Source organism: Mustela putorius, unplaced genomic scaffold (assembly GCF_011764305.1).
Source record: "Mustela putorius furo isolate JIRA1106 unplaced genomic scaffold, ASM1176430v1.1 tig00003846_pilon_pilon_pilon, whole genome shotgun sequence".
Taxonomy (NCBI): Eukaryota; Metazoa; Chordata; class Mammalia; order Carnivora; family Mustelidae; genus Mustela; species Mustela putorius.
The window spans coordinates 732,433-746,063 of record NW_025421999.1 but is presented as its reverse complement, the minus strand read 5'-3'; the positions used below and the strand labels follow the sequence as shown (position 1 = coordinate 746,063).

The 13,631-nt window shown below is 34.0% G+C and overlaps 1 protein-coding gene across 7 annotated transcripts in view; it reads left to right on the top strand.

Annotated features, from left to right (window-relative positions):
* DIAPH2 (diaphanous related formin 2) overlaps positions 1-13,631 on the top strand; it is a 980,096-nt gene that overhangs the window by 413,995 nt on the left and 552,470 nt on the right. For all 7 annotated transcript variants that reach the window (XM_013047536.2, XM_004775974.3, XM_013047535.2 and 4 more), the window contains one exon: positions 10,130-10,231. In XM_013047536.2, the coding sequence (XP_012902990.1) occupies positions 10,130-10,231 (102 nt within the window). The remainder of the gene's footprint in view (positions 1-10,129; positions 10,232-13,631) is intronic.

Here is a 13,631-nt window from a genome sequence, read left to right as displayed (position 1 = left end):
TGATGTGTGTCACTTTATTCTTCCTACTGTATTGATGGAGCCACTTGAAGACTAGACTTCATTTCTATGCTTCATCCTCTGGTGCACAAAGTACTTTTTCCCCAATTTATACCACAAAGCATTTTTGTCCTATGCACTCATATATTAGAGACATCTTTAGTGGTGAAATCCTTTTGTTCTTATCTCTGTATCTCTGTTCGTTTTTGAATTGATAGTATATTTACATGGTTTAAAGTTCAAGAGGTACAAGAATAGTATACAGGGAAATTTATTTTTCTCATCTCTGTACCCCAGCTACTCAGTCCCTTCCCTAGGAGTAACTAATGCAATACATTTCTTATATTTCTTCCCAGATACATTTTATGTATATGCTAGCAAAGACATACATTCTTCCCTCTTTTTTTTCCGTAAATGGTAGCACTGCATAGTCTTGTATAACTTGGTTGCTTTATCTAACAATATTTATTGAAGATTGTTCCATATCATTCTATAAAGATCTTCTTTGGTCTTGGATATAGCAGCAGAGTGATACATTGAATGGACATTTCATAGTTTAATCTTCCTTCTATTGATGAGCTTTTGGGTTATTTCAAATCTTTTGGTATTATAATCAATGCCCAGTGTAACATAATTTATTGAAGCTGTCTGCAGTAGATGAACACTTTTGACCTTTTGCTATTAACTATACTGGAATACATAACATTATACATAAATCATTTTGCACAAATAAGAGTATATATATAGTATGAATTCCAAAATAATGGGAGTGCCTATTTTTTCCAGGAATGATTCTAGATCATAGCATGTAACAGTGAACAAAACAGTGACAAATCCCTCTCTTTAATAGAGCTCATATTGGGGTGCCTGGGTGGCTCAGTCTGTTAAGGCATCTGCCTTTGGCTCAGGTCATGGTCCCATAGTATTGGGATCAAGCCCCGCATCAGGCCCCCTGCAGGGAGCCTGCTTCCTCCTCTCTCCCTCTGCCTGCCTCTCCACCTACTTGTGATCTCTCTCTTTGTGTCAAATAAATAAATAAAATCTCTAAAAAAATAGAGCTCATATCAAAGTGGAAGGTAGACAATAAAATAAAAAATACATTTGATGTCAGATGGTGATAATTGCTTCTGAGAGAAATGAAGCAAGCAAGGAGGAAAATACGTGGCAGGAGGGAGGAGTTCTGATTTGGAATTACATCACTAGAAGAGATTTCTTTGAGAAAGTTACATTGAATAAAGATCTGAAAGAAGTGAGGGAATATTTGGGGTGACATAATAGCAAGTGCTAAGACCCTGCTGTAGGAATTGTTCAGGTATTTTTGAAGAACAGCAAGGAAGCTTGTGTGGCTAGAGTAAATGAGAGGAAAGTAGCAAAAGATGAGATCAGAATAGTTATGGAAGGGACATGAAATATGAAGTAGGAAATTCTGTGCTATTGTTAAGACATTTTTTTTCACTATTAATAAGGCAGGAAGCCATTGGAGGGTTTTGAACAATAGAATAACATTAATTAGTGAATTGACAGGGTAGAATGGAGAAGGGGAAAGTTGGAATAGAGAAAGGTTATTAGGCTATAACAATAACTCAGACTAGAAGTAATAGTGGCTTGAAACCCTTAGCGAGAAGTGGAGATGATGAGAAGTTATCAGATACTGGATGTCTCAAAAAAATGGGTTGTAACCTGTGAGAGGGAAGAGTTAATGATAACTCGTTTCTGTATGTGTGTGTGTGTGTGTGTGTGTGTGTGTGTGTGTACATGCACGTGTGCCTGCGGTGCCAGTGTATATTTTTCTTGAACAATTAGGATTAGGTTGCCATTTGTTGAGATGGTTAAGACTATGGGAAGAGCAAGTTTGGGTGTAAGATAAAGAATATGGTATAGGATGTGTTTAATTTATAGTGCTTATTAGACAAGTAGCAATACCCAGGAGATGAGAATCTTCTTTTGGAATACATAGTTTTCCAGTGAGCCTTCACTTTAATAAATCCTTGGTGAGATCTACAACACTGACCTTCAAGCTTATGTACAGCTATGCCTGAAACCCAGACTGAAAAATCATGGCTGCGAACATTTCAGAGTGTTATTTTGTTCAGACTTGCTCATAAGGTTAACTGGCTTTTGCATTAAACTCAATTGTGTGCACGACTTGTACCAGTCTGAAATAGAGCACATTATAAAAGAAAAACTTGAATATGATGAATCTCCAAAGTGTTCTCAACAAGAAATATCCTATTAGCGTGACAGTACTTGTTTTATCATCATAATTCCTACTGTTGTGTTTCTTAGCATTCAGCTTTGACATACTCAGCTCTTGGGATTTATTGCTGGACTTAGTGTTTTGTGGCATGAATTAGGAAATTTTGCATAAGGGAATCCTCTGAGTGTGTGGAATGGCCGGAAAAATATCAGTCCATACACACAAAGTTGGAGTCAACTTACAAATAAAGGAATTAACTATAAAGCTTGAATAAGGTACTTCATCAAGGTTAAAGGTTAGCAAGAATAAGTTCCACCACCTTATTTGTCAAATACTCAGTTGAGGTAAGAACCATGCTTCCATTTTGGTGTTTAAAATATCACTTCAGGGGCGACTGGGTGGCTCAGTTGGGTAAGCATCTGCCTTCAGCTCAGGTCATGATCCCAGGGTCCTGGGAATTGAGCCCCGTGTCGGGCTCCCTGTTTGGCAGGAAGCCTGCTTCTCCCTCTCCCTCTGCCTGCCTCTCTGCCTGCTAGTGCTCACTCGCACTCTGTGTGTGTATGTGTGTCTGTCAAATAAAGTCTTTAATAAAATAAAATAAAACAAAATAAATAAAGTAAAATAAAATACCACTTCAAACAAGGGAGATTCTACCTAAATCTCTAAGTTAACTTTATTTGTCCTCCCTAAAATAAACATTACCTTCTGAACTATTGAAGCCCAATTGAAAATATACAACATTAGCTATGCACATGTTAACACTATGTTAAACATAGTGTTCTGGTGACATTTAGCAGTGTTCCATAATTTGCTTAATGAACACATGTACAATCATATTAGTTATGTAGATGTTAATTTGCAGTAACATGTGCTTCCTGATTTGGGGGTTCTTATCTAAACTACGACCAATTTAAAAAAATAAATAAACTACCACCAGTAAGATTTGTTCCTTAATTAGGGAATTATTACAAAGTATGTATGTGTGATTCCCACTCTTTGAACCATTAATCCATTTAATGTGCTGTAAACTTCAGGAACATTCCTGTTAATGCCATTCCTATGGCTTGAGGTACAATCCAGGTGACAATGAAACTCCCTTTCTGTGGGATTCCTTAGTTAGAGCACAGCTGTAGGCAACACAGAAAAGGGAAGCCCACAGATGCAATATAGGGCACATAAGAGGAGATGGAAATGCAGTCTCATACTGCATATTGCATCAGCTTTCCCTCTCAGGTTTTGATAAACAAATATGTTAATCCTCACAGAATAGATACAAAAACAGTTGAAAATAAAATTGTGCTTGCTGACCAAACTGACTAATCTTTATAGTTTTTATCATTCCTTCCCCTAGTGTTTCTGATTCCTATATACCCTTAGTCCCTCGATTGCCAAGGCTAACAGTTTATGAAGTGTATATATACATATATATACCATACATATATGTATAAATCTGGTAATACAATTTTTATTTTTGTGTTGAAAAAATAGAAGTCTACATAGGCTAATATAGAAAACACTTGAGGTACCAGCCTCCCAGAATGAAAAAATGTTAACATTTCATCATATTTACTACAGATATTTGCTTTCAAATAAATTAAAACATTAGAGATAAAATTGATGTTTCCAGGGTTTTACTTGTTCCAGTATCACTTTCCTCCCCCAAGAAACATGGTCATTAATCTGCTAAGTATTTATTATGTTTTTAAAATTTACATATATATATATATATATACACACACACATATATACATATATATACATACATTTATAATTTATAAACAATACATAAGATTGTTCTGTTTTATTTTTAATTTAGATGAATGCTATTATACTGCATACAGCATTTTCCATGATGTTTATTTTTCCATTCAGAATTGTAATTGAGATCTATTCTTACTGGAATATTTAGCTGTAGTACAGTCACTATAAATGCTGAGTTGTATTCCATTATGTGAATATAGCACAATTTATTTATCCATTTCATAACACCCTGGCATGTGGGTTGTTTCTAGTTTTTGTCCTGTTGTAAACTTTGTTGCAGTTAACATTCTTGTCTCCTTGACTGTTTGACCCAACAATGGAAAGATTGCGTTATACTTATGGTAAGCATACCTTAGATGTATTAGATGCTAATAAATGTTTATTTTCTTTTGTTATCCTAATTTTTACTACCACTGTTGGCACAAAAAAAAATTCTGATTTTTTTTGCCTCCTCATCCATACTCGGTATATTACAAGACTTTTTTGTTACTTCAATTTGATGACTCTAAAATGGTATTTTGTTGGTTATTTTCATTTGCATTTCCCTGATGACTGGTGAGGTTGAGCGTCTTTTTACTAGTTGGTATATGATCTTGGATAAATGACTCAAGCTTTCTGTTCTGTAGTTTCCTCCTTTATAAAATGACAATGGTAGTATCTATTATATAAGGTGACAGAGGAGGTATTTAATAAAAGTTGATTTTGGTGTTGATTGTGATGATTGTGATCATGGTTACTGTTAGTACTAGTACTACTATCACTGTTATTGTTGTAGTTCTTATTATTCCACTTTCCCCTTTTATGTGCTATATATGTATATATACATATATTAATATATATCACTTATAAAGTAATACATATATATATATTCCTTTCGCCACTATCAGTTGTATTTGTACACTGAATTTTTCAGTTGTATTTCTACACAGAAATAATAGATTTTCCCTGCCTGCCCTTTTCATACTTGAGCTCATTTTAACATGAAATTATTTATTGACATTTAACACCTATTTCAGCTAATACACGAAAAATTATTTCCATATAGTTAGAATCATTTCTGGAATGCATACAAATGGAAAAATATTTATTTATCTAGAGAGATCACAATTTTAAAATCAGTATATCTAAAACAAGTTGGGCATTTACTTGTTGGATATACATATATGTATGAATAAAGTTACATAAATATTTTTAGGTGGTTTTTTAATGCTACTGTTACTGGCTTTATTTATCCTGGTTTTGTGTAGAGTACACTTACTAAGAAGTATCATATTTTCACTTCTCCACATAGTCCTTATAATATGATTTAGTACATCACTTGATGCTGATTTAAGATACAGGTTTTGTTAATATGAAATTACTTTCAATAACAAAAAGAATTTGTTGAGTGATACGCATATATTCATTCCAACTATATTATTATGGTTAAAGAAAATTATAAATGTTAGATATCTTTTGGAGATACTTCCCTAATTAGTAGTTTACATATGATCATTTATGTAAGAAAAAATGAGTAGACATTTAAGTCTATATGCCTGTGCCTAGGCTCACACATAGTAGGTCTTCAACAAGTATTTGCGGATAAATGAATGGATCGATAATACTGATGCTGACTCCAGGAATCAATCTTTCTCACTGGAATTTTGAGATAAAGTAGGTATAAAAATTTATTGTGATTTATAGTAGTTATCATTATGTAAATCATTCAGTGTTACCCATTTATAATATCTTAATATCTGCTACAACTTACAGATATCTTGGCACATGTTGTATGTACCCACTGGGAGCAGAAATTAATAGGGGATTTATGAAAACTGCCTAAATTAGATCAGGAAAAGATTATAGCCATGTTTACTTTATGCCAGTGAGCATCCCTCAATTGTAAGGAAATAAATTTGTAGAATAATTGCAGATAAAAATCCACATATAAAAGGAAATATAAGAATACTTAATGGGACTTTTATATAATTAATATCTTGATGTTAACACATTTAATAATAATACAGATGTCTTTATTATACATCATTATCTTTCTACAGATAATATTTTATGATATTTCATTATTATTTGTTCAATTAACATTGACAATTTAAGCACTCAATTCATCAGATTCAAAACCAGTGGCTATATGGTTTTTCTTTTGCATATGGAAAGATCACATTTGATTATAGTCCTCATTATGAACATGAGTACCATAGGGCCATTTATGATAAAATCAATTACTGAAGTTTTTGTATTGAGACTTAAAAAAAATCTCTTCAGTCCCATTCAAATAATTTCAGATAACAAAATCACTATAATTTAAGTTTTTACATTATGATATTTTTGGTGTAAGCACTTTTCACATAAGATTTACCAGCTCACAAATTTTTAGGTGCACAGTACTGTATTATTTTTACTAACTATAGCTACAATTTTGTACCACTGATCTTTAGAACTTATTCATCTTATGTAACAGAAACTTTATACACTTTGAACAACAACTCCGCACTTCCGCCTCCCTTGGTCCCCGACAACCACAATTCATTCTTTGTGTCTATGAATTTGACATTTTAGATGCTTCATAATTAGGTAGTTTTTGACTTTTTATGTCTTGCTTATTTTATTTATTTATTTATTTATTTTCATCATAACAGTATTCATTATTTTTGCACCACACCCTATGTCTTGCTTATTTTAAGTAGCATAATGTTCCCCAGGTTCATCTGTGTTATTTATTATATATGGCAGGATTTTCTTTCTTTTTTTTTTTTTAAGGGTGAGTAACATTTCACTATATGTATATAGCACATTTCTTTATTCATTCATCTTTTGATGGACATGTAGATTCTTTTCATAACTTGGCTGTTTTGTGAATAATACTACAGTAAATATGGGAGTGCAGTATCTCTTTGAGAGTCTCAGTTTTTTTGTTTATATACCCAGAAGTGAGATTGGTAGATCTTATGGTAGTTGTAGTTTTAATTATTTGTAGAATTGCTGTAGTGTTCTCTGTAGAATATACATCATTTTATATTTCTACCAACAATGTACAAGTGTTCCAATTCCTCTATGGCATCCTCATTAACACTTTGTTTTGGTTTTGATATAAGCCATTCAAGGAGCTGTGAGGTGATATCTCATTGTGGTTTTGATTTGTATTACCCCCATGATATTGAGGGCATTTCTGTATACCTGTTGTCCATCTTTGTGTCTTCTTTGGAGAAATGTTTATTGGGCTTAAATTGAGTTATTCAATTGCCCATATTTTAATCAAATCATGGAATATTTCATTTTTTAAAGCATTTGAAACATACAATAAAAGCATCCTAGGATAGGTAACATTTTGAAACTTTTTGAAAGCAAGACATTTTTTTTTTTTTTGAAAGCAAGACATTTTTAATATAAGAAGACTTTAGTGCTATCTGGATCAAAGTTTCTTATGTCATTACCTCTCTTCAAATTCTCTATTTATGTAAGCCTGTGCTTGTGATCAGTAGGGAATGCTTTCAAAAACAAGAAAGCCAAAGGCAGTAATAGCCACTGGTTAATATTCACTGATCATGGCAAAAACTTTATTGTTTGTGAAAGGCTGTTTAGTTAAGGAACTATTTTATACTAGCTTTGTTCTAGTAATTCTAAAATAGTAGTGCCCAATCACGGAAGTCTTACCATTTCTTCAACCTAAGATAAAGCCAATTTACATAATACAACAGAAATAGATTAGGATTTAGGATATTTAAGACATCTAATCTTAATTTTAAACAACTTGTTTATTTGAGAAGTGAAGAAGTTAGAATATATTTTAATGAAAAAAATGCAAAAAATATGAAGTCATACAAAATGAGCATTATGTATGTCTGGGTTACTCCAGAGTCTTGTTAGTTTGCAGAAAATCTTACAATATCTGTTACACTATAGCATTTTCATCCTATATGTACTTGGTTAACTAGTCTCCCATAGTGGGGTTTGAGGCATATTTGGAGATTAGGACAGTTTTCTTGACTATTTCTTTGGGAAAATTTTTCTGATATTCCAGAAGTAATTAAAATATGATTCAGGTACTTCTTTTTTTAATTAACAAAGGATATGATATTTGGACTGTCATTTTTTTTTATAGAGTTGTCTTAACCTGGGCATGGTTTGGACATGAGGTCATGATTTTCAAATGTAATTATTATGTAGTCTGCTTATACTCTGTGTCACTTTAGATCAGTCATAGTGGTAAAGCTTAGAACTAAATGTTAGTACTTAATTATTCAGGTAATTTATTTTATTTTTTCTGGGAAGTTCATTTAATTTTCCTATATTTTACACCATTAATACAAAGAGAGTCTTAATGGACTTGCAGTATTTGATGCATCCTATAACATGTATAGAAAGTTTTCTAGATGCTAACATGTGAACACTTAGCTTAGCAAAAATGTACTGTAGTTGTGTGTTGCTTTTCCTCTAAAGAAAATTAGTAACTCATTTGTGATCTCTTTAACAAAAATCAGATAAGTTAAAATAATAAAAATAATGATTTCTTCAAAATGAAATTATATTTTTGAAAGTAATAAGCATGGTTATTACGATCATATGATTCATGATGAAGTTTAGCAGCATACAGTTGGGGATAAAAGTATATTACTATTTGAATGAAAAAACAATGTTGGCTTTACTTTTCTCATGTTTTTTAATGGTCCCATTACTTACAACCCCATTTTTATATTAGAAGTAAACTTCCAATACCTGAGTACAATAGTAGCTGTGGAATTTTTGTATAGGAGGGTTTAGGGATTTGCCATAAAGCTTCATTTTCATAGCAGATAGCTACTTTGCTTTTAGTTTGGTTTTTGAGGTGGGTGTTCTGAGGTAGAGCTGATGGAGGTTGTGCTGGGCTAAAGCCACTCCTTGGCACTGCTACTTCACACAGTTTCAGGTCCTTTGAATTGTTAAGACCTAGAGGACTACCTTCTGAACAGAGCATAACTAAATATTTTCTTCTAATAAGGCAAATAGTACTAAAAACTGTTATGGAGACAAAGATAGTTAAAAAAAAATACAAGTCTTTGAAGTTTATTAATTATGTGCATGCAAATGGTGCTGTTGTTGTGATGAAGTTCTAGAACCTAGGTGAAGTTCGGTGGGCTGAGGTCCGGAGCCGATGACCAAGAAAGAATTCTTGAGACATCTTTGGTGCAAAATGGTGGTTTATTAAAGCACAGGGACAGGACCCATGGGCAGGAAGAGCTGCTGCAGGGGTTGTGAGGGTAGGCATGTTATATACCCTGTGGTTGGGGGAAGGTGAGGGGAAGGAAGGTTTCAATGGAGTTTTCATATGCTAAAGAGGGCCTACAAGGTTCCAGGATGTTCCAGGCCTACCTGAGGCCTTGCCCTTGCAGCTGGATCAATGTTGTCTTTAGTCCAGTCATTAACATTAAGATAGTTGGGAGACTTTTTGGTGGTGTGTTACAATCTCTTTGTTAGTGAGATTTAGGACATTTGTAAGCCAAGGGAGACTCCTGTCTAGCAGGATTGTGAGCTCTGCAAGTTAACTATTTGCTTATTGTTCATGGCAGTCAGGGCTGCCTGAGGGATGCTACACATATGACTGAGGGGGAGCGGATGGAGAGGGGGTTGCAAGGTGCCAGCTTTTGCTTTGTCTTCAGCCAGCCTTGTGCTCCCTCATCAGTTGTGCAACTTGCAAATGGTTCCTATTTATTCATCAAAGCAATCTCAGCAGGAATTTTTATATGACAACCTGTTTAGCAGTTAAAGTTACTTTACATACTTTAAAGCAGTTCCACTGAATTAAAGACATTCTAAATTTTAGCATATTTTAGGATAAATGCATAACTGCTTTTTTCCTCAATTAATACAAATTAGGGAGAGTTTACTATATATTTAAATCCAGTACTACTGTAGATACCTGGTAAAGGAGTCGTGAATGGTGCACATTAGGTAAGAAACTGCAATTGATTTTTGGTACTATTTGGCTTATCTTTTCTGCTTAAGTGCTGAAATTTAATTTGTAGAGTAACCTCTAAATTGGTCTACATTATTATATTTATCCTCTTTAAACTAATGAAATAAACACATTTACTGATTTTTGGCATAAGGTTTATTAACGTAGTTAATATGCCTTACTGATTGATTTCACGTGATTGGATTATTACCATTATTGTTTTTGAATAAACGTTTTTCCTTTAGTTCAAAAGAATGTAGAAGCTTCAGAAGAAAAGAAGATCCTTCCTGCAAAGAAGAAAGTGAAAGAATTGAGAATTTTGGATCCCAAAACAGCCCAGAATCTGTGTATGTGATATTTTCTGTATAAGGGGTGGTGGTGAAGGTGGTGATGAGGTGGTGATGAATATTTTTACACAAAGTGGTAACTAATTTGAACAAGTATATTTAGCATCTACTAGAAACAAAATTGTGTGTAAACATGATTTGAGTTGCCTTTTTGTCACTCTGCCAGAATGGAAACCATCATAATTTAGTCTTCCTCAGGAGAGATGAAACATGAATAATAAAGCTTTTGAAAATACTGATAATTAAGCACTGTTAGAAGACAGAGTAAGACATTAGGTTCACTCACAGAGTTCAAGAATGTCATTTTCCCCTTTTCCGCCTAGACCTGGGTATATTTACTGATCACACTGGGAAAATTCTTTTATTGCTCTTCCTTTATAGTTGATCTGATTGTGATGTTAGAGAGTTAAATTGTTAACCACTGCACTTAAAAACTGTTCGGTGAACTGGGGGAGGAACTAAGATGGCAAAGGAGTGGGGGGACCCAAAGCTTGTCACGGCTTTTGAACACAGCTAGGTAATTATCATTCATTCTAAATGCTCAAGAAAATAATTGGAGGTCTGAGAGAACAAAAATTGCAAGTCAATAATTAGAAAAGCTGCTACCTTTTGGAAGGAATCCCAGAACATGAAGGAAGAGAAAAGGGGACAGAAGGTTTATTTGTTTCAATTATAACTAAAAACATCCTAGCCTAGGGAACACAGACATCAAACTCCGAGAAGCAAAAGATTTCCTATTAAATCTAACAAAAGCTGACCATTGCCAAGGCATATAATCGTCAAGTTCACAAAACACATAAAAAAGTTTCCCGAGAGCAGTAAAGGAAAAAAAAAAAAAAGCCCTTAAACTACAGAGGAAAACAGATCGCATTCGCAGCAGATCTGTCCACAGAAACATGGCAGATCAGAAGAGAGTGGCAGGCTATATTCAATGTGATGAATGGGAAAACTATGCAAACAGAAATTCTTTATCCAGCAAAGCTATCATTCAGAACAGGAGAGATTAAAGATTTTCCCAGACAAACAAAAACTAAAGGAGTTCATGGCCAGTAAACCAGCCCTGCAAGAAATCTTAGAGGGGAATCTTGGAGTAGAGGGGGGGAAAAAGGGCAACAAATACTAGAAAGGAACATAGAGCATCCCCAGAAACATGAAATCTACAGGTAACATAGTGGCACATATTAGTATCTTTTAGTAATCACTCTGAAAGTAAATGGACTAAATGCTTCAATCAAAAGACAGCATATCAGAATGGATTTTTAAAAAAGCAAGATCTATCTATATACTCCCTCCAAGGGACTCATTTTAGACCTAAAGACACCTGCAATTGAAAGTAAGGGGATGGACAGACATCTATCATGCTAATGGATGTCAAAAGAAAGCTGGAGTAGCCATACATAATCAAAGAAACTAGATATTTAAGCAAAGACTGTAACGAGAGATGAAGAAGGGCATTATATCATAAAAAAGGATTCTACCATCAAGAAGATCTAGCAATTATAAATATTTATACCCCCAAATTGGGAGCACCCAAATACATAAATCAGTTAATAATAAGCATAAAGAAACTCATTGATAATAATACAGTAATAGTGGGCAACTTTAACACCCCACTTAGAGCAATGGGCAGATCAGATCATCTAAGCAGAAAATCAGTAAGGAAACAATGTCTTTGAATGACACACTGGACCAGATGGACTTCACAGATACATTCACATTTCATCCTAAAGCAAAAGAATACACACTCTTTTTCAGTCTACATGGAACAATCTCCAGAATAGATGCATCCTGGGTCAGAAATGAGGCCTCAAGAAGTGCAAAAAGTTTGAGGTCATACCATGCATATTTTCAGACCACAACCCTATGAAACTTGAAGTCAATCACAAGAAAAAATTCAGAAAGACCACAAATACATGGAGGTTAAAGAACATCCTACTAAAGAATGAATAGGTTAACTAGGAAATTAAAGAAGAAATTTTAAAAAAAATTACATGGAAACAAATGAAAATGAAAATATGACACTACAAAAACTTTGGCAGGCAGCAAAGGCAGTCCTAAGAAGGAAATACATTGTAATACAAATCTACCTCAAGAAAAAGAAAAGTCTCAAACATACCCTAACCTTACACCTGAAGCTGTTAAAAACAGAACAGGAAATAAAGCCTAAATCCAGCAGAATAAGGGAAATTATTAATAAATATTGTAAGCGAAATCAGTGATACAGGAAAAAAAAAACACAAAAACCAATAGGACAGATCAATGATACTAAGCACTCCTACTTGGAAAGACCCAATAAAACTAGCCAGACATATCAGAGAGAGGGGGAGAGAGGGAGGAAGGAAGGGAGGGAGAGAGAGAGAGAGAGAGAGAAACCAAACAGATAAAATACCAAATGACCAAGAGAGCTCAGAGACAAAAACATAGACATACAAACAATTATAAGGCAATACTATGAAAAATTACATGCCAACAAACTGGGCAGTCTTAAAGAAATGCAGAAACTCATAGAAACTTACAGACTACCAGAACTGAAACAGGAAGAAATAGAAAACTTGAACAGACACTTAACTAGCAATGAAATTGAATCAGTAATCAAAAATCTCCCAAGAAACAGGAATCCTGGGCCAGAACTTCTGGACTTCTTCCAGACATTTAAGGAAGAGTTAATACTATTCTTAAACTGTTTCAAAAAATAGAAATGGAAGGAAAACTTTGAAAGTCGTTGTAAAAAGTCAGCATGACCTTGATTCCAGGACTGGACAAAGACTGTACTTAAAAGGAAAATCTCAGGCCAATATCTCTGATGAATATGGATGCAAAAATTCTCAATAAAATACTAGCTAATTTAATTCAGTAGTACATTAAAAGAATTATTCAACATGATCAAGTGGGATTTACTCATGGGCTGCAGGGATATTTCAATATTTGTGAATTAATCACTGTGATACACCACACTATTGAAAGAAAGGATATGGACCACTGATCTCAATAGATGCAGAAAAAGCATTTGACAAAATATGCCATCCTTTATTGATTAAAAACCATCAACAAAGTAAGGATGGGTGGAAAATGTCTCAATATCATAAAGGCCATATACAAAGACCAACAGGTGATAACATCCTCAATGGGTAAAAGCAGAGCTTTTCCTCTATGGTCAGGAACAAGACAAGGTTGTCTACTCTCACCATTACCGTTTAACATAGTACTAGAAGTCTTAGCCTCAGTAATCAGAAAACAGAAAGAAATAAAAAGCATCAAAATTGGCAAGGAAGAAGTCAAGCTTTCACTATTTTCAGATAACATGATACTCTATGTAGAAAACCTGAAAGACTCCACCAGAAATTGCTAGAAGTAATACATGAATTCAGCAGAGTTCCAGGATTTAAGATGAACTTGGAGA